This window comes from Chelonia mydas, chromosome 10 (assembly GCF_015237465.2).
Source record: "Chelonia mydas isolate rCheMyd1 chromosome 10, rCheMyd1.pri.v2, whole genome shotgun sequence".
Classification (NCBI taxonomy): Eukaryota; Metazoa; Chordata; order Testudines; family Cheloniidae; genus Chelonia; species Chelonia mydas.
The window spans coordinates 49490942-49512341 of record NC_051250.2 but is presented as its reverse complement, the minus strand read 5'-3'; the positions used below and the strand labels follow the sequence as shown (position 1 = coordinate 49512341).

At 40.6% G+C, this 21400-nt stretch overlaps 1 protein-coding gene across 3 annotated transcripts in view; it reads left to right on the top strand.

Annotated features, from left to right (window-relative positions):
* Window positions 1-21400, top strand: part of UBE2Q2 (ubiquitin conjugating enzyme E2 Q2) — an 80590-nt gene extending 59190 nt beyond the window's left edge. For 2 of the 3 annotated variants that reach the window (XM_037910251.2, XM_037910252.2), the window contains 8 exons: window positions 4371-4455; window positions 7555-7615; window positions 9575-9665; window positions 10331-10389; window positions 12093-12141; window positions 13271-13366; window positions 15584-15650; window positions 19693-21400. In XM_037910251.2, coding sequence (XP_037766179.1) covers window positions 4371-4455; window positions 7555-7615; window positions 9575-9665; window positions 10331-10389; window positions 12093-12141; window positions 13271-13366; window positions 15584-15650; window positions 19693-19724 — 540 coding nt within the window. In that variant the 3' untranslated portion in view covers window positions 19725-21400. The other variant, XM_037910253.2, reaches the window with a different exon arrangement.

Sequence of the window (21400 nt, the reverse complement as noted above, 5' to 3'; positions counted from 1 at the left end):
GAGTTCAGCTGCTGATAAACTGAAAGGTGTGCCTGTATGCTTGGCTCTCATTAATGGAAATATAAATTGACTGAAACAACATTTTATTTCTTGTCCCCCCACTTCTATGTTCAGTTTCAGGAAGAGGCATCTAAATAAGTCCCAATCTTTTTTTTTTTTTAATTCACTGAACAGTGGTGAAAAATCCCTCTGAAGTACACAGTTGAGTTTATCTTAGCTGCATGAAGAGGTACATACTTTTCTCATCATTAGAGATTTATATATCCAGATTCATCTAACATTTAATGTAAGGGGTTCTCTCCAATTTCCTGGGTTCCCTGCAGTACCAGATTTACCATGGCACTGGGCCCAAGGTGCAAGGGGGCCCGGCCCGGCCTGCTCTTCTCCGCCCCCTGCTCTCTCCTACGCGGGCAGGGGGCAGAAGCTTGGTCTTGCCGGCACCTGCTGCAGGGTAGGCTCCGCCGGCAGCCAACCTCTCCTTCCCTGCCTCTTTCCCCAGCATGCTGTGTTCCTGCCTGCCTCCCTCCCTCTCCCTGCTGCTGAACAGCTAATCACTCTTGCGAGGGAGGGGGAGGAGTGGAGCCGAGCGGCTGCGTGCTTGCTGCTTGGGGAAGGAGGCGGAAAAGAAGTGGGGACGGGGCCTTGGAAGGGGCACCCCCACACTCCCAGCCCTCTGCCCGACTCCTGCACCTCCCGACACCTCCCAGCCCTGACTCCTGCACCCCCTCACACCGCCCGTGCCTTCCAGCCCCCCCATCCTGACTCCTGCATCCCTACCCTGAGCACCAAACGGGAGGTCCTGCACCCCCCCACCCCACATTCCAACCTTCACCCCTCGCACCAAATGGGAGCTGCCTCAGGTAAGCACTCCACACCCCAACTCCTGCCCCAGCCCTGAGCCCCCTCCCTCACCCTAGCTCCTGGCCAAACCCTGCACCCCAACCCCCAGCCTGCTTCTGCACCCTAACTCCCTCCCAGACTCTACACCCCTAGCCCTATGCTCAGTGCACCCCCTACCCTAAGTTTAGTGCAGAGAGAGACAAAGAGAATGGGCTAGAACCAGGGAGAAGGTCAATACCTACTCTATGTGGGCAGGGACAGGGGGGATCCTGTTTACCTCCTCCCAAGTCCTGCTGTGCTTGCCCCTCCCTTGCTCCAGGGACCAACCCTAGGACCTGCCCCGCTGTGCTTTTTGCCCCCGGCCCCTGCCTTGCTCGAGTCAGCAGGGACTAATCCTCCCCGCCCCCCATGTCCCACTGGGCTCATCTTGCCCCTAGTCCCTGCCTCGCTCCAGCTGGGGACCAATCTTTCCCCCACACCATGCCCTGCTGTCAGGGTAGATAAAAATCAATGACTTCTTTTAAAAAAAAAAAAAATTTAAAAATCTATTTTTTTTATTTAAATCGGTTTTTCCCTCAAAAACCTATCTGAAGATAGTTTTAATTAAGATGCATTATATCTCATCATGGAATAGGGATTATAAATTCTAATTCTATAGTATGAAACAATATATTTATGTAATGTTTAAGAAAAGTTTTGTAAATGAGTTCTTATAGTTCATGGATTAGGGACCCAATCTTATGGGGTTCCACAGGCTTCTGTATAATTATTTAGGTTAATCTTTCTATCTACCCAATGGGACTCAGTGCTCAGTCTAGAAGATACCATCAGAGATGCTTAGTTTTGCAGTTCTCAAACTGTCAATTTGTCTCCAGAGGTAACATGCTTGTTAACAGGAAAATGTTTTAAAATAAATAAATTTAATTAATATAGAGGTAAGAAACAACAGACCTCAACTCTATTGTCCCTCTGCAAATTTGTGTACACAGTCAATCCCTTACCTCTCTTTAAAAGTGAAAAGTTTCAAAAAGTTCAATGAATAGAAGATCTGGACAAGGAGAAGAAGTCTGGAGATAAATGTGAGAAGGGAGGAACATATGCTTTTTTGTTAAAATATTGTGTTTGCTGTTGAAGAAAAAAAATCCAGAATACTTAACGTTGTTGTTTTAGTTAAATAAAACAATTTAAATGTCTGTCTGGTGATGTTCTCCTCCTAATACAGCCTGGCAAGTAAATCCTCCAAATATTAATGATTAACTTGTTGAATTGGAGATAGTTCACCTCCCAATGACTTCATAAATATCTGTTTCAGTTATCTTTGGTAAATGAAATAACCAAACAATCATTCATTTTCTGATATAGCTATAAAACTCATCTGAAAAGTTTTCAAAATAAATCACTGTTTAAAAATATATAGCGTATACCTTCTAAAAATGAAACCTACATCTATCTGAGAGTTGTGAGGAATATGTATTAAGGTTATAACAACCAATAAGAATGCATTTTTATGTAGAAAACCATGATTATATAGTCTTCCTGAATAGTGATTTAAATTGATTTAAATCAAATCCACCCTGCCTGTTGTGCTCTTGCCCCTGGCCCAGTCCTTCCCCAAGGGGGCCCACAAATATGTTTGGCGCTGGGCCCACAAAAAGTTAATCCGGCCCTGGTTCCCTGTAAACATCCAAAAAATAAGCCCTTTCTGTACAGGACAAATGATAACGTGGATTCAGTGGGAAACAAGAATTGAATGTTTTTAAGTTGGAGGAGTTTGAATGAGGTATCAGGTTCATAAATATAGGCAAGAATCTGAAATGTCATTCCTGTGTGTCTGAAGTGAGCAATAATACGATACACTTTTTGCATAATTTTAGCAGCCCTTTACTGTGGAGCTGATTACTTCAGAAAAGGGGAATTAATAACAGTTAAATTTTATGGAAAATTTTACAGAGCCCCTGCATTTTCTTCATCTGATGTGTTCACTGGTACAATAATATAGATTGGGTTGAAAGACAAGAGCCCTATCTACACTAGGAGTGCTTTACTGATATACTGTATAGGTAGGCTTAGAAGGATTAGATTATCAGTATATTTCACACAAACCCACAAAATATATTCCCATTAATAAAAGAAATTTACAGATAGGCAGAGTGTTTAAAAAAATTGCTTAAGAACTTATTGATTGATTTAAGGATATAATATAGTTTGTATATATTGGCATGTGATGTTGACAGATTATGTGTGTTTTTAACAATGATAAAGCTTTAACTTTTTTAATTTCAACATCTACTGTCACAAAACAATGGGGGCTGACAGTTATTCCCGTCCCACCCCCCCCATAATTTCCCACAACTGTGAACATTTTAAATAGATAAAAATAGAAAAAAGTGCTTAAAAATAAATATTGATATCCATTGAAATTATAAAATAAAAATTGTATTCTGCCAAGCCTATGTATAGGCCAAAGCCCTTCGTTTTTGGTCTTTATGATTTCCTTGGAATTGATTGGTGTTTGTTACAAATTTTTTAAAAATGGGTGAAAATTGGGTGCAAAAAACCAACTTCACAGTTTTCTGGGTAAACATTGGCGGAAGGAGGACAGAAAAACAACTAATTGAGAAAAGGAAGAGTACTTAAACCACAGAAAACTGCTTTTACTTTCTTTTATGAACTGCACGTCAGCACAGCGTGCACATGTGTGTGCGTATACAGCTTCTACTACATTGCCTCACTATAACAGACAACTTTTGGTGGGGTGGCCTCTTCTCTTAGTTGTTCATAAACTTCAGAATTCCTTTTGTGCAGAAATTTTCAGTGCTTGATCTTGAATCAAAGATTAATTCCTTTTAGAACTCTGAGCAAAATCAGTTCACTTGAGTTATAAGAACTTGTCAGTGGGGAAAAAGGGGAAAGATAATTTCCTGCACGTCATGATCAGAACTCGTACTCTCAGAGGTCCAGGGGTATTTAGACATGTGGCTGGTTTTTCTATAAGATTTGAAAACAAGCTACGTGTACAAAAAGAGAGACGTTTAAAGCCAGCAACTTTGTGTAGAAGCATTAGTATTTTTGTTTGCCCTTTAAAGCTAGTACGCATTTTGAAGATGCTGTGGCTGCACAGTTCCTAAGCACCACTGGATTGCAGCCACTCTACCTGCACTACATTAAAGGAACTTGGGCTTTTTCCTTAAATTTATTGTAGCAATCTTTTGCACTTACCTAAAGCATTGTCACTTGTATATATTCTTTGAATTGCTGTTTTCTTTGTTAAATGTAAATACAATGTATCATACTATTCAGTATGTGAAATGTTGCTAAACTGGGATTGTGGGACTGACTTGGGGATTCTGACTACATAGGTACTTGTCTTCTCAACTTGCTTGAATGCTAGGTCTGTGAAATTAATATACTCTACCATTTTGTGGTACCTTAATAGAGTTGCATAGACTTTACGAGTACACAGATTTTTTTTTTAAGCATCAATAATACAAATGAAGCTGTTAACTGTTGCCTGTTTTTTTTAATTTTAGGGTGCAGTGTCTGGGTCAGTCCAGGCTTCAGATCGACTTATGAAAGAGCTCAGGGATATATACAGATCACAGAGTTATAAAACAGGTAAGGTGCTCTACATTTCTCTCTTTAGAAACACAATGCAGAAGCTTTTTATTTCTTGGTAAATATCTTCTGCTAATAGCTGTTTGTTTTGTACTTTATTTCATTATGTGCCTTTTTTTAAAAAAATCTTAGCTTCAGATTTTGAAGTTGAATTGCTTGAATTTTCTTTAAGCATTCCACCTGTAAAATTTCTTTTTTCTGGCTTTCATATTTTTCTGACCTGGCTTCTTTACTACATAAAATGTCACGTTAACAGTAGTAGCATTAATATAACTGTGTGAGTGCTGTCTAGAGGTGATGCTGAACACCACAGATCACATTGACTTTAGTGGGAATTGTGGGGTGTTTTTCAGCATTTCTTGGGATCTAGTCCTCCCATGCCAGGTACATAGGGCAAAAATCTTGCAGTCCTGTCCTGGTCATGTGGTACTGCATGTTACATTTGAAGCAATTTAAGTATTCCTGCCACAAGGGATTGCACTTGATTCAACAGCCCTTTGCTATTGAATGCAATAAGTGAGATTTAGTCTAAGCCATATTTTTATCTATCCGTTCTCCTTTAACACACACCGATACTCAGATTCTGTATGCATACAGTGTTGCACATAAATACCCTGCCCTTTCAATTACCGAAACTATTGAAAAACCATGGTTGTATGTTTATTTTGTAAACAAGTGTTCGTTTACCCTACTAGATTAGCTTAGTCAGATGAAGGCTGACTATCCTCTTTGCGCCATATATAGAAATTGCCTGAAATAGCAGAGCAGTGGGGTGAGTGGATTGTGTTGTCCGGTCGCTTTCTGTAGTGAGTAGAAGTTTTGTAATATAGTTGTTATAGTAGATTCATCTGCTGCAACTTCGTGAGCAGAACATAGCCATACTGGCTCAGCCTAATGTCTTATTTCTTGTTCACACAAGGGACAAGAATACAGGTACAGATCAGGGTGGGAATAGGGGGAATTCCTGATCAAAAGTCTTCAGATTTGTTTGTCTGACAGGAAAATGCCTATCCTAGCTGTCAGGATAGGAGGCCTTGTTCTCAAGTAAATTAAAAAGAATGATTGCTGCTCTGATTTGTCTAAAGGCCTTCTCTGCATTTTACCTGTCCTATTCTGAGTTACTGTGCCAATTTTCTCATTCTAATGTGCCTGACCTTCATTCAGTGGCTTTGGTATTTTAATTTAAGAAAGGACAAAACTGAAGAAGTAAGACCACCAGTCTGAGACTGTCTCAGTTCCATTTCAGAATATTTACTTAAACATTATTGTGGATTTCCTATATTTCCAGATCTGATCATACAGAATAGTGCTAATCTAATGCTGCCTGTCGCTGTTGAGTGTTCATTTTGTGACACTATCCACCACTGTCTTTTTGTTCAGATTATCCCCTCAGGCCAGTAGAGACTAGTCAGTGGGGCTGAGAAGAATCTACAGTTAGGCCATTTGCTCTTATCTGCATTAAGTCATGGAGTGTGCTTTCCTGTCTGTGTGGGGATTTTAGGTTCATTTTAGGAAAACCACTTCCATCAAGAGCAGTATCCTTTTGAAAGGCAGTAAGCCTGATTGCTAAAGTCTTCATTAAATATGCATGTGCACTGTCTCAGGTGGATTTAATGGTATTGACTCATTTTAGATGCGACTACTGACCCCAGGTGCCTTATTTCAATGCCTCTGTGAAGTGCTTAACAGATTGTCCACCTGTAGACTGTCATAATGGGCCAATTTGCTAAGATTAGGCTGCTGTGTGGAGTGAAAGTATTGAAACTATGTGACTATTGAATGCTGTAGCCTGAGAGCCCTATAGATAACTTTTTTCTCCCTACTGATTGTCTTGGTGTTAGAGGGCTGAGAATGTACAATTGTGGTCTTTGAAAGTTCTCTATGCACTTGTCTGTGTCTTTACTGTGATGCCACATATCTGGTTTGAACACAGTTTTATAAGAAATCCTGTCAAAAAACACTCTTGATTTCTGAGTGGCTTGGTCATCCATAGCTCACAGATCTGCACCACCACGAACAATTCCAAATGCAAAGATCCTAGAATAACAACTCCTATCTGATTACCAGTGATAAAATCACAACCTTGGGTATCAAAGATTCAGCTGGTGGAAGTGATTACTGGAGTTGTATATTCCTTCAGAAAGGAATGAGATTTCTACAGATTGCATAGTTACCAGGCTCTCCTGTTGGAATTATAACCTTCAGAATATTCCTGCCTGTGTGATGATGTGATTTTTTTTACCCATGTAAAAATTACATCTTTAAAAACATACCAGTCTTGCCTTATACAGTGAAAGGTTTACTTGACTATTTATGTATTCCCTGTACTTAATATACTAACTCCTTTAAATGCTATGGTGAAGTTTAGTTATGTAAGGCAACCGGGACATTTTCAGTATAATCTGTAACTCTAATTTGTAGAATACGCAATTTAAACATACACAATTCAGAGTCCCAAATCATGCTGTTTACAGGCTGCCAGAGACTGACATCCTTTTGGTCTGCTGTTGGAGTGTCTGTCACTACTCACTGTGATAGCAATCCCCTTTTTTTATTTTCTGTTCAGTTGTTACCTTTCTGGCAGCATTGATTGGATCAGCCTCCACCTGCAAATTAGGAAGTTGTTTGTTTGAATTACATTCAAAATACTAATCTATGTGCATGCATACATGAGATGGAGCCTGTTCTGCATTGAATGAGGTGTGGCTATAGATGTTAGGAAATATGAAGAGAACAGAAGTGGAGAAATTCTAGAACGGCCAAGGTCTATAGGACACCCATGATTTGTGTGCTATAGCATTTGAAGCTATTAGGAGACACACATATTGATGTTTTTGTAACCTTCTTCTGAAAATACTTATGGTTATCTAAGGGAAAGCACATCTTGAATTGAAGCTCTTATCCCTTGATGTATCTGATAGATTAATCTTTGCTTATAGGCACAGACTGGCCTGGTCAGGCACTTAAAAGGATATAACAGATTTTATATGCTTTTCCTTATTAAAAATGGTAAAACATGATCTGTTTGGGATGTTGTTACACAGTTAATTCAGAACAGTACATTCTGATTCCTAAATAACTTGTCTAATACTTCCACAGGGATTTATTCAGTGGAACTTGTAAATGACAGCCTGTATGAGTGGCACGTTAAACTTCTAAAGTAAGTTTACATTTTTTTTAAAACTCTCTCCTAAAGAACCCATGTTAATTTTGCCGCACAGATTACAATATGGAATTTATACTGTCTAGCTAGAATGTACTATGAAGGCTTCATGGATAGCGGTCTTTTGAATTCAGTGCAGACTGGAACTGAATTGGTAGAGCTGGCACAGAATATACCTGAATTTACACTGTCAAATCAGTGCTTTTAGCATAATTTTTGACCACCAAAATTCTCTCCCCAAACCCTTACAAAATGGTGAACCTGTCGTGCTGAATAATTTTTTAACTTGAAGAATAAATAGATTTTGATCCTTTTCGAATTATACAAAAGAACAGAACTGTTTTACTGGCTTTAGCAGCTTTTATTTTTATGGCTCAACAATGACATATGCCTGAAATGAAAAAAATACAATTCCAGGATATAGTCCTAATCACTGTGTGTGAAGTATGAAATGTTAACAAGATTTAAAATCTTAGGCTTTTTACTACACATGTGTCAGTAGTACTGGTCAACATCTATATTTTTAATGTGTATACATCTTTTACCTTAAAAAAATATTCCCAGAGCAGTTCCCTTGAAATCATCCCTGGTGATAGGGTAACATGCTAACCTACAGGTTAACCTCTAAGAAGGAAGAACAAAGCCCAAACCAAGCTAGTTACATCTGTCCCTTAGAAGTGGTGGAGTGGATCCCATCCGACTGCTATGACGGTCTCCCAGAACTTCATGGACACACAGGACTACTGCTGTGAGGGAACACCCTCTCTGGATGGATCACTGACCCACCCCCAGCTGTCATGAGCATAAGCCTTGTTTCCCTCTCTAAGGGCTTGTCTACATACACAGCTTTTAGTGGCACAGCTGTGTCGCTACAGCCATGCCATTAAAAGTCGGGCAGTATAGCTGCTGTTTGTTGGCTCTCCTGCCATCAAACTTCAACCCCCAACGAGCGGTCCAACCCCACAGGAGAGTGCTCCTGCCAACAAGGCACTGTTCACGCTGGCACTTGTCGCAGCAAAATTTTTGTCTTTCAGGGTGGGATTTAACAGCTCTGAAAGACAAAAGTTGTGTTGTTCAATTACCAGTGTAGACATAGCCTTAGTGTGGTTGTAGGCATTCAGAGAAGCGTACTGCTGGCTTCCAGTGGAATATCTACAGTCTTCAGCAGGCTCATGATGCATCCAGCACATATGTAACCAAACTTACAAGGGACTATGTCTCTGTTCTTACTAAAAAGTTTATCGGGGTACCAGTTCTTGAGGCAGGATTAACCTAACACTGCAAGAATTGATAACCAGGCTGCTAGCTATTTGTAATCCTGCCATCAGTATCTGCCTACAAACAGGGTTGTTGAAATTGCGCTGATATCAAAAACTGTTGGCTTTACTAATGCCACAGATGCAGAATTTCTGATTCTGTGGTAATCTAGAACTCTGCACTATACATCAAATGTAACTAGTTCAGTTAGTAAACATTGAAGGTTAGAGTATGAGTGTAAAAATCTCTTCATTTAAAAGCATTTACCTTTCAGAAGGATACCAAATTTCAGTGAAGAGAAATTGAATTACTATTTTCAAACAAAAGCGTTTTTTATTTTGAATGTCTGCATTTAAATTCCTTGAATAACTTCAGTATGGTAACAAGTATCGGGGGTAGCGGTGTTAGTCTGGATCTGTAAAAGCGGCAAAGAGTCCTGTGGGACCTTACAGACTAACAGACATATTGGAGCATAAGTATGGTAAGAATATTATACATTGCAGTGAATCTTCTTGCTGCTACTTTCAAGTGCAGTGTGTTTACCTGGCATTTGTGCTTTGATTAAGAATTGTAAAAGTTAATTGAAACTGCAAGAACATTAAATGAGATAAAGGAACTTTTAAAGGGTAATTTCTTTTCTGTAGAAAGCCAAATGATTCATTTCATTCTGTATGCTTTTCCCACCTGTTTAATTCCTAGAGTTGATCCCGACAGCCCATTACATAGTGATCTTCAGGTCTTAAAAGAAAAAGAAGGTGTAGAATACATTTTGCTCAACTTCTCATTTAAGGTAAATGGGTATCCGAGTACTGAGAGGAAATTTTTACTATCTGGATGTAGAAACCATTTAAAATGGTAGTAAGCCATGTGCTCTGTTTCAGGGGTTCTCAAACTTCATTGCACCGCAACCCCCTTCTGACAACAAAAATTACTTCATGACCTCAGGAGTGGGGACTGAAGTCTGAGCCCGTCCAAGCCCCACTGCCCCGGGTGGGGGGGCCATAGCCTGAGCCCGCTGCTCTGGGCAGGGGGGGGCCAAAGCTGAAGCTCAAGGGCTTCAGCCCTAGGCAGGGGGCCTGCGGCCTGAGCCCTGCCACCCAGGACTGAAGCCCTCGGGCTCAGGCTTCAGCCCCGGGCCCCAGCAAGTCTAAGCCAGCTCTGGTGACCCTATTCAAAGGGGGTCGTGACACACAGTTTGAGAACCGCTGCTCTGTTTGAAGGATGATGGTATAGCTTTCAAAAACAGATATGATTTTTAGTATATTATTATCACATTCCAAGGCTGCTGATCTGCTAGAAGTAATGTAAACTTCTTCATGAATACAAGATGAAGATTTAACTTTTCAAACTCTATATACTATGCATTTCCCAAAGAATAAATTGAAGTATCCTTTTCTTACTAGAAATCAATGTTGCAGGATAGCTTTTAACTCTATACTTTGTTGTGCTTTTCAGGATAATTTTCCTTTTGATCCACCCTTTGTGCGAGTGGTATCTCCTGTGCTCACTGGAGGGTAAGTTTTTTAACTCTGACTTGTATGAAAAGGTTTTGTAGTAGAAACTATGCTGAAGATACTCTTGATTTCTGGGAACTACAGCTGGATTTTAAGGCAAGACCCCATAATGTATATTGGTGAACTGATGTAGGACAGGAGACTGACAGTGCTCAGGAAATGACACATACACATACACTTGCTTCTCAATCACTGCTAATTCAAACCAGTGAGCTAAAGTAGCTTCCCCTGGCTGCCTATATGAAATGTGTTGTTTTAGTCCATTGTGACCTTGCAAAGTGTGTGTACACTAATTGTTGTCCCTAGAACTTCCTGCTATTGACGTTGGCAGTAGCAATGATAGGTGTAACAGTAAGGATAACTGCCAGTGTTACCTCCATGTGATTTAATCCTGCTCTGCTCAGAGCAGATGATGTGGTGGTTTTAATGCTGCTGGCCAGTCTATACTGGCTTTCACACTGGTGGAGCTGCATCTCCAGTAACAGTAGGGAGTTTTAGGGGAAAGGTTAGTGCAAACATAGTCCAAGAGCATTAAACTTGATGACCTTCTTACTCCTAAGGATGATTCCTTTAGATTATTACCGAAATACATTGGCTAGGCTGTGTTGGGGAAGCATATAGATATTTATTGGGAGGGGATGGAATACAGCATCAGTGTTGAAGGAAGGTAAGTGACAGTAAGTTCTTATTAATTTTTTTTTTCATGAATTTAGTGGAAGCTGGTACTGATTCTGACTCTGCTGTAAGCTCTTGTCGAGCTTAATTCAAAAAAATATTAATTTTGAATGGTAGACGTGGCTACTGCTGTCACAAATATATGAAAAGTAGTATGAAAACGGTGCACATTCATTACCCATTTGGAAGTGCACTCTTCCTTAAACTGCTTCTTCCTGATGCAAAACTGCTGGAAAAGAAAAGGTTAATACCTCTGAAAGTCTAGATTTTTAATGATTCTCTGCAGAGGAATGTAACACAATTCCAGCTTCAGAAATGTGTCCAGCATGCCCCTGGTAGTCCAGATGAAGGAGGACATTCTGCACTTTGTGGGTTTACAACTCCATCCCATTCCCTTCATTGCCTTGGCATGTTGTGAATTGCTGATGTTCATTCAGAGTGACTTCCCAGTATGTATAGTGCATGCTGGAACGTTATTTGGTTTAGAAGTGGCAAAATGCTTGAGAAGGTGAGTTTTAAGATATTAAGTAATGAATGTCCCTCTAGTCTGTTTCTTCTGTGAAGAGGAGGCCATTGCACATACTGTAAAGTTGCTGGAATAGTGTTAAATTCCTTTTTGGAAGTAACTTTATTAACTATCCATTTGTACTATGTCCACAGTAGAGCCATCAAAAATAGCATCCCTCCGCCACATTTTTCAGTTCTGACTGTGTAAACTGTGCAGACTAGCTGAGTCGCTGATTCTCACTAAGACTTCCCTTGTGGTTGGACAAAGCAAATTAGTTTCTCTTGTCTCTAGACATCATTCTGCTCTATATAAATAAATGTATATGGCTAACAAATAGCAATATATTGCCCTTGAAAGTGCTCTCTAATTTTTATTTATAGCTGAGCAAACTGTGTGACAGACTAACCCATAACAGCCTGAGGGTATGACTGCATAGTAATCTCTTTACTAATTGGTCTTGAAAGATGCCAAATAAAAGACATGTTGAATTCAAAATTTCTAATCTAACATTTATTTTTAGGTATGTCCTGGGTGGGGGTGCACTATGCATGGAACTTCTTACTAAACAGGTGAATATAAAATCAAAATCTCTTGTATTTTTTGTGTGTGTTTTTTTTGTTTTGTTTTGTTTTTAATTGTCAAGAGTTTTGGTGGAAGGGATGCAATGCTTAGTGTTTAAAAAAAAAAAAGTGATTGTAATAGCAGTTAGCATCCTGACTAAAACAAAGCATACTTCTTAAGAATAGTAATAAGCGGGTGTTTTTTGTATGTGAGCTTAAGCACCACCGCCTATTAGGAACAAAGGGCTAAATCATACACTCCTGTGGAAATGCCTGCTGTAGGGGAACAAGGTCCAGGAAGCTTGAGCTCTGTAACGGTCACCTTACTGAACTTGCATCAGATCTTCCTCTTCACCCTGGAGGGACTGGGGAGGGAGAGGAAACAGGAAGTGCTGTTCTTTCTCCCAACCCCAAACTTGGTGGATTCCTAGAGTCTGTGAGAGGGGGAACCCCAGGTCCAATAAAAGGGGAGATCACTTTGTCCTGCTCCTTTGAACCCTTCGCCCACCTCCTACCCTAGCAGCTGCCCCACAAAATCTGATATGGGAGTGCAGGTGCTGAGCTTTGGTGAATGCTGCTTGAAGCCGCTTTAATTTAGGAGTAGATATCTACTGCCTATGGAAAGAAGATTGCAGTGGACAGCATCTCCCCTACAAAAATAGCTCCTGTAAAAGTCTAATAGAGACTTTTGTGTGAACCCTGGAAAGGTAAAACCGTGCCAGAGCGGCTGCCCAGCTTTGTGGAAACAGGATCTTTTTGCTCACTTAATTGCTTAATTGAGTCATTAAAAGCAGTCTCTTAAAGCTGTAATTGCTATTGTAAAGCTAGCTGAAAATGAGTAGAATTCTATAATGTAGTTGTATTTTTCTTTGTTTTTTGTCTTACCAGATTCTGGAAATGTGTGCAACTTGGCTTTTTCCTTTTTTCTACAAGCTCTTTATGCTAACATAGATTACTTTCGTTTCTTGTGTTTCTCTTGGGAATAACTAATTGTTTTATAGTTTTAAAAGCTATTAACCAAAAATACCATGGTTTGCTAGAGTTTAGCAAAAAGAAACATACTTTCCAGAGTGGATTTGCAAGGTGAGCATAAGAATACAAGCACATATTCTGTAGAAGTATTTCCTTCTTCCTTTAGGGCTGGAGTAGTGCCTATTCAATAGAATCGGTCATCATGCAGATCAATGCCACTTTAGTCAAAGGAAAAGCCAGAGTACAGTTTGGAGCCAATAAGGTAAATATATTATGTATAATTATTGAAATGACTTTTGTGTTGTGGGTAGATACTGGTTTTATTTTCCATTTTATGTTGACTCTTTATAGAAACCTCAAATATAAAACAGCTGTTGGTTTAAAGATTAAATTAATGTCCATATAAACTTTTGATTCTCTTTTGTGTGCTGAAACATATTGGTGTATTTGTGGCTAGTTTGCTGGAAATGACAATATGGGTTTGTTAGGAAACAATGTGTGTGGGGGCCGGAGGACAAATATTTTTTGACATGGAAGGGGCCATAAGCAGGTGAAGCTCCTACTGTCCTCTTTCTGGCTTCTGTTGGTAACTTAATGCAACATAAACTTCAGCCTGAACTTTCTCCCAAGATTGACTCTTCTTAAGGCTTTCCCTGCCAGTGTTCTGTCTCTCTATCCCTAGTTCTCTGTGCTCCTGAGGACAGGCTCCTCCCCTTCTTAAATTCTGATTGGTGCTAACTGAATACATGCTGTATTTTCATGCCAGAATGAGTGAGGAGCCCTGCATCCCTATGCAGGATTCTGGAGCATGTCACTCTGGTACAGGGAGGTTGTTGTATCCAAACTAACTTTAAACAACTTTTTGCCTCCTCTTGGTAGTTGAGAAAAAGTATCTGAAGAAAGCTTTTTGGTAAACACAAAATAGTATTTTAATAAAGTATGAAAAATTAATGAAATAACGATCATAGATCTTTGTGTGTGACTCTAAAAGTTGTCTGATCTTACCACTATTAAGGGGACACCTGTTCTGTGCTTTAATAATGTTTGCATAAAAACAGACTAGTAATTCACCATAAAACAAAACAGACATCTTGTTAGGTACTCTTAAAAATGTTTACTCAGGTCCCACTTTCTAAGTGGCTTAGGAACTTAATTCTGAGTCCCATGAACCTTTCGTAAGGGCTTAAGTTATGGGTGAATTAGGAGACTAGATCACTTAAGCACCCTTAAAATGCATTTTACCCATTGCTTGTACTTACCCTGTGGCAGGAGACCATTGCCCTGTTGATCCAGTACATTGACTGTTAAAAGTTAAGCAGTTTTGCTATTCTTATCAACCTAAATTTAATTTCCATCATGTCTTAATTGTGTTTTAATTTAACACTGATCAGATGTGCATTCCTGTGGTCAAGTGGAGTTCTAGGGTCTGCAGGCTACTTAGGCCTCACAGCTACAAACTGTAGCACAAATTTGTGAACCATCTTAAATTTTGAGCCTGCTGATGTTAGAGGCATTTCTGATATTGAGTGCATGCAAACTGTGCCATTTCCACTTCTGCCTGCTTCACTTTTTTAAAAAGAATTTCTCACCCTGAGAGCAGGTATTTAATATTACAAGCCTTGTGTGGAAGATGGCTAATTAGTTTGACAGTAAGAATCTTTTAAAACATGTTAGGTAGGTTGACTTTTGAAGTCTATCCACCTGGAATGTCCCTTACCCTAAAAGTCATTCATCTATGAAACATTATGTCTACGCTGCAATAAAACACCTGTGGCTGGCCTTTGTCAGCTGTCTGGGACTCCAGCTGTGGGACTTCAAAATTGCAGAGTAGATGTCTAGGCTCAGGCTGGAACCCAGGCTCTGGGGTCCTTCCTTCTTTCAGGGTCCCAGAGTCCAGGCTCCAGCCTGAGCCCAGAGGTCTACACTGCAGTTTTATAGCCCTGCAGCCTTAGCCCCTCAAGTGCAAGTCAGCTGACACAGGCCAGCCGGAGGTGTTTTTATTGCAGTGTAGCCATACCATTACTGTCCTAATATTTGCCTGTATTAGCACTATGGAAAAATATTTTTTAACTTGTACATGATTCAGAATACAATGTCTTAAGACAACCTTTTTTTTTAAGTGGGATGTGAAATATACTAGGTGCAAGAACAGCACTTTAATACCATGCTCTTTGAAACCTGAAGCCCTGTATTTTATCAGTTAGCAAGCCCCATCACACAGCCACTGTACATGGCTTTTTAGTATGACGAGAGCCAACTCTTCAGTCCCCGAGGCCATGGATTTTGCAGGTTAAAACTGCAGTTGGTTTTCTTGCATGGCATCTCTTAATAGACATTTTTTGTTCTACTTACAGTACTGTCTAACTTTTCAAACAGTTACTTTATGGTATTTTGCTTAAGTATCTGTCCATATGTTTTTGGTCCTGCATGACGTGATGTCACTACCTGATGTAGTATTAAATGACTTTTTTTTTTCCAGAACCAATATAATCTAGCAAGAGCACAGCAGTCCTATAAGTCACTAGTACAAATACATGAGAAAAATGGTATGTAAATATTTACATTTTGCAATTTTATATGTTCTTGTCTGCACAAATTGTACAGTGGCATGGGAAAGATGATAATGCTTGAAACTAATATAATTGCCATACAATACAAACTTTTACCTGGTTTATTTGGGATAAAGCAAGAACGGCCTATGTCCCTTCCCATGCATTGAAGGGTCTATTTTGCATTTTGTTTCCACCCTCATTATCCAGAATTTTTTGTTATGCCTCCGGCCCCTCCCCTGCTGTTCCCTCTCCCCCGGAGCCTTACCTCACCGTGCTGCCGGCGCAACGCTCCGGGCAGCATGGCTGCAGAGCCTGGCCTGACCCGGTGCTCTGTGCTGCGCAGCATGGCTGTCTGTCCTGGTGCAGCCGCACCGCCAGCCACCGGTGCTCCAGGCAGCGTGGTAAGGGCGGGGGGGGGGGAGGTTTGGATAGAATGCAGGGGAGTTTGGGGTGGGTGGTTAGGGGCCGGGGGTGTGAATAGGGGTTGGAGCGGTCAGAGGGTGGGGAACTGGGGGATTGAATGGGGGCAGGGGTCCTGGGGGGGCAGTCAAGAAGGAGGGGGAGGCAGTTGGGGTGGGGGACAGTTAGGGGCAGGGGTGGTCCGTTAGAAGAGATGGTTGGATGGAGCAGGGGTCCGGGGGGGAGGTAGTCAGGAAGGAGAGAGGGGGTTGGACAGGGCGGCAGGGGGCACTTAGGGGCAGGGGGTCCAGGGGCGGTCAGGGGACAGAGAGTCGGGGTGGATGGGGCAGGGGCCCCCGAGGGGCCATCAGGCAACAGGGGGGTTGGATGGGGCAGGAATCCTGGGGGGGGGGGGTGTCAGAGGGTGAGAAGCAGGGGGGGTCGGATAGGGGGTGGTGTTTGGGGAGGCACAGCCTCCCCTAACCAGCCCTCCGTACAATTTCAGAAACCCGATGCAGCCCTCAGGCCAAAAAGTTTGCCCACCCCTGATTTAGATGCTTCTCTAGCAAATAAGACATCTCTTCCCTTCTCCAAAGAGCTTATCTAAATATAGCGCAAGACAACTGAAAGCAATAATCAATGAGAGAATGAAGTAGAAGGGAGGATCAAAGGTTGAAAATACATGGAAAGTACAAATTAAAACGTGTAGCCTGAAAACTGTTCAGTCTAGCTCTGGAGGCGGGGAGGGATACTTTCCCCCATACAAAGCCAGTAGCCACCAGCTGGTGCTGCTGTTCACCTGTTGTGTGGTAAGGTGGACATAGCTCCCTCTAGAAATTAGTATGCCTACTTTCCAGCTTGAGTGAGCTATCTGGGAGCAGATAACTGATCTAACATCCCACATCATGATTTGGCATTGTTTTGCAACTAGACAATTCACCTAGCCTTGTCAACTACTTTTAGAGCAATTCTTCACTGTTTACTAGATACTTACAAAAAGAAGTACACTTTATACTTTCTTGCCTTGCTGACTTACTTATCAGAGAATCTTCATCTAGGGACAGGGTGTGATCCACTGGTTAAAACCTGGTACTGGGAGCCAGGAGAGCTCTGTGTCGGTTGGACCTTGGATATGTTTTTCAGGGAAAGCAAGGCACACATCTGTACAATAAGCATGTCTTCTATACCAGTGGAAAAGGAGTGTATTGGAAATAGTTGATTCTAAAGAACTTTGAAATGTTATGATTAGCTGCTATTACTTGAACTTTTTGGTTTTTATTACAGTAACTCCTCACTTAACATCCTCCCGCTTAACGTTGTTTCAAAGTTACGTCGCTGCTCAATTAGGAAACATGCTTGTTTAAAGTTGTGCAATGCTCCCTTATAACGTCATTTGACTGCCTGCTCTGTCCACTGCATGTAAGATTTTGTGGAAGAGCAGCAACTTTAGAAAGGAGCATTGCACAAGTTCCTCTTCTCCGACCCCTCCCCCTCCCTCCAAGCGCTTCCCCACCGCCAAACAGCTGTTTGGCAGCACTTAAGACTTTCTGGGAGGGAGGGGAAGGAGTGGGGAAGCACTGCGTCTCCACTCCTCCCCCTCCCTCCCAGAAAGTCCTAAGCACGAAGCGCTGGGAGAGAGGGGAAGGAGCAGGGAAGCACCACATCTCCAGAAACTCTCCCCCTCCCTCCCAGAAACTCCTAAGCGCCGCCAAACAGCTGTTTGGCGGCGCTTAGGACTTTCTGGGGGTGGGGAAGGAGCGGGGATGCAGCGTGCTCTGGAGAGGAGATGGAGTGGGGGTGGGAAAAGGTGGGCCTGGAGTGGAGCAGGGATGGGAAGAGGAGGGCCTGGAGCATCCCCCGGCAAAGTCGGTGCCTGTTCTTCTCCGGGTAAGCTGCCACTGCTGCTGCGAAGCATCCTTTCTAGCATCCTTGCCTGCAGTGGGCTGTGCCTGTGTGGGGTAAGCCAGGGGCACTTCCCAACCACAGTACAGTGCTGTACACTATATAATGCCTTTTGTCTGCCCCCCCCCATTTCCTTGGAACCTAACCCCCCCGCATTCCCCTTAAATCTTATGGGAAAACTGGATTCATTTAACATCGTTTCACTTAAAGTTGCATTTGTCAGGAACATAACTACAATGTTAAGTGAGGAGTTACGATTCTAAAAAAGTCAATATGGCTCTCTGTTTTAGTTCTACCTATACACTACACTGATTACCAATACACAAAGCATCCACATTATTAAAGATGTTTAAAGGCTTCTTTGTTAACTTATGGCTACTATAGATCCTCAGGAACAGCTCAAGTAGGCACTATACTAATCGTACAAAATTTGAGGCAGATCTCTTAAGACTTTTGCTAGTGTGGTGGGTAGAATTAAATAGGTATTTTGATTTTTGGCAGTGTCCATTTAAAACAAAAAACAAAAAAAAACCTGTGCATATTTTTTGGTTTCACAGACTGAACCTTTACAGGCTCAGAAGTTATTCTGGGTATGTAGCAACTGAAATATATATTGAGAGGTAAATTGCTTAATTGGCATTTCTGAACTTCCCGTTATAGTTCATCATTCCCATTCCGTCCTCAGCAGGATGAAACAGACTTGTAACACCAGGAACATCTTGGTCTATATTTTCAAACACTTGTGCAAAAGTTGAGCATGCACATGCAAAATGGGATATTCATATGCATATACCAATATAATCAAACAAATGACTGCAAAGCTTGCAGGATTGAAAATCATAGAAATGTAAGACAGGAAGTGTCCTCGATAGGTCATCTAGTCCAGTCCCCTGCACTGAGGCAGGACTAAGTATTATCTAGACCATTCCTGACAGCTGTTTTTTCTAAACCTGCTCTTAAAAACCTCCAATGACAGAGATTCCACAACTTCCCTAGGTAACTTATTCCTGTGTTTAACTACCCTTACAATTGGAAGTTTTTTTCCTAATGTCTAACCTAAATTTCCCTTGCTGCAATTTTAAGCCCATTACTTCTTGTCCTGTCTCCAGTGGTTAAAGAGAACTATTTATTACCCTCCTCTTTAAAACAACCTTTTACATATTTGCAGACTGTTACCATGTTCTCTTTTTGAGACCAAAACCCAGTTTTTCAATCTTTCCTGATAGTCCTTTAATCATTTTTGTTGCTCTTCTTTGGACTTTCTCTAATTTGTCCATCTTTCCTGAAGTGTGATGCGCAGAACTGGTCACAATACTCCAGTTTTGAGGCCTTGTAAGTGCTGAGTAGAGTGGAAGAATTACTTTTTGTGTCTTGCTTATAACATTCCTGCTAATACATCCCAGAATCTGGACCTTTTTCTTAACTAAAGCAGATGCAAAATAGATCACATTACTCTTTGCTTTCTATATTGGTATCTTAAGATTTGTCTAATTTAGCAGGATGGCTGCTGCCAACAGGAGCTCAATGTTAATGCTTTATTTTCAAATGTAAATACTGGGTCTGATCTTGCAAGGTGATGAGTGCTTTGACTCCCATTGAAATCAGTAGGAGTTTAGGGCCTGTGGTGGATTGTTCTAGTTTTCAAACACAATTTCAATTACACATCAAAATAGACCCTAAAGCTGTCTTGCACTAAAGTTAAGAGTGCCTAATACGTTTGTTTGTTCTTCTATAGGCTGGTACACTCCTCCAAAAGAAGATGGTTAATATTGTGGACTGTTGTACACCTGGACCAATGTCAAACAGCTCTTTTTTATTTCTTTCCAACACACACACAGACTCAAGCTACGAATGCCCCTATAACAGCCGTACTGAAGACTTTAGCTATTAGATAAGTTAGTGGATAATCTGTCAACTGACACATCCAGTATAATTTACAGCCTTACCATTTTGCTCTTATTAGGTATCTTGGACTGAGCAGTTTTGGCCTTTACTGTATTTGTCCCTATGGATTAAGCATATTTGGGCCACTCCCTATCTTAATTTTTATTTAAAAGTGCAAACTTTTTAAAGCTGGCTATTGAGTTACTAGAAGATTATTCAATAGGAGTCACTCACTACTTCTTACCTTTTGCAGAATGTGGACTGCAGAGACTTGCATTGTAATGTTTCATTTAAAGCCAACAAAGTTTAATACATTGTTTAATACTGTTTTAGGAAATTTCAGGTCTTGTAAATCACAGTAGTTTTTCTGGTCTAAAATGAAAACATTTGTAGTATTGCCAAATTAAAGATATAGGAAAACAACATGTATGTTAAGTCATTAAACTTTTTTCATGGCTGTGTGAGGATATGAACTGTTTCTTGGAAGAGATACTCTTTATTAGATTGTTGTATTTTTAAGCAGAGCAAGGCTGTGCCAATAAAACCTTGTAACTAGTCACTTCCACTGGGGCATCAGAATCTTGCTGGGCTGTTCCTGCTACTTGTTGGCTCAAGCTACTTAACAAAAGGAGCCACAGTATGAAGCTTGAAGTTATTTAAGATACTAAAAATCTTTTTAGGTGTTCCATTTTATTAACGGGTTGTTGCAATCATTTGTAAACTAATGAACTTATAAAGTGATTGGCACAAATCAAAATGAAAATCCTTGAACAAAAATTTTTATATAAAAGCTACAATAAAATACAAAAAAGACATCACCTGATTCAGAGTTGTAAAAATAATGTTGCCATAGTCATGACAGTGCTTTTTGTTATTGAAAGACTAACAGGAACTATTCTTTCATTATTAGGAAATGAATCTGGGTCTGTGTAATTACTATATTTCATTGCCTTACCTAAATCAATTCTATTTTGGTTGTAGTATTAGTGATTAGACCTTTGTACTGCCAGGGATTGATATAAGGGTGTGTACCATGGATTAAGCACTTTTTTAGCCCAGAAGCATGTGGTTTTTTTTAGTTACAACTATCAACTTTGTGCTCTTCTTTTCTCTATCAGGCACCCATTGGCCCTTGTGCATTTGCTTCTAGATCCAGTTTTTAGCTTGAAAGAACAGATTGAAGGAATTTGGCACTACTCCTGATAACGTACTGTTTTGTTTCAAATAGTCTTCTAGGGAGTATAATGGATGACTTGCCAGCCTTTCTGCTTACTTGGTTGTACATATATTCGTATACAATCCTGGTATCCAATTACTCAGATAGCAACCTTAAGAGAAAGGCAGAACTTTTTAAGCATTAAAGTTCCTTAAAACCTGAGGCTAAAATCTTTGAATACATTATTGAATTCTTTAATATTCTAATGGGCTAGCAGGTTGACAGATGCACATTTGGCATGCTTTGTTTTGGATTTCATTTTTCATTGCAGAATTATTTGGCAATGTACAGTAATTTATAAACTTGCATCAAGTTTATGAATAAAGAACCATTTTAAGAATTA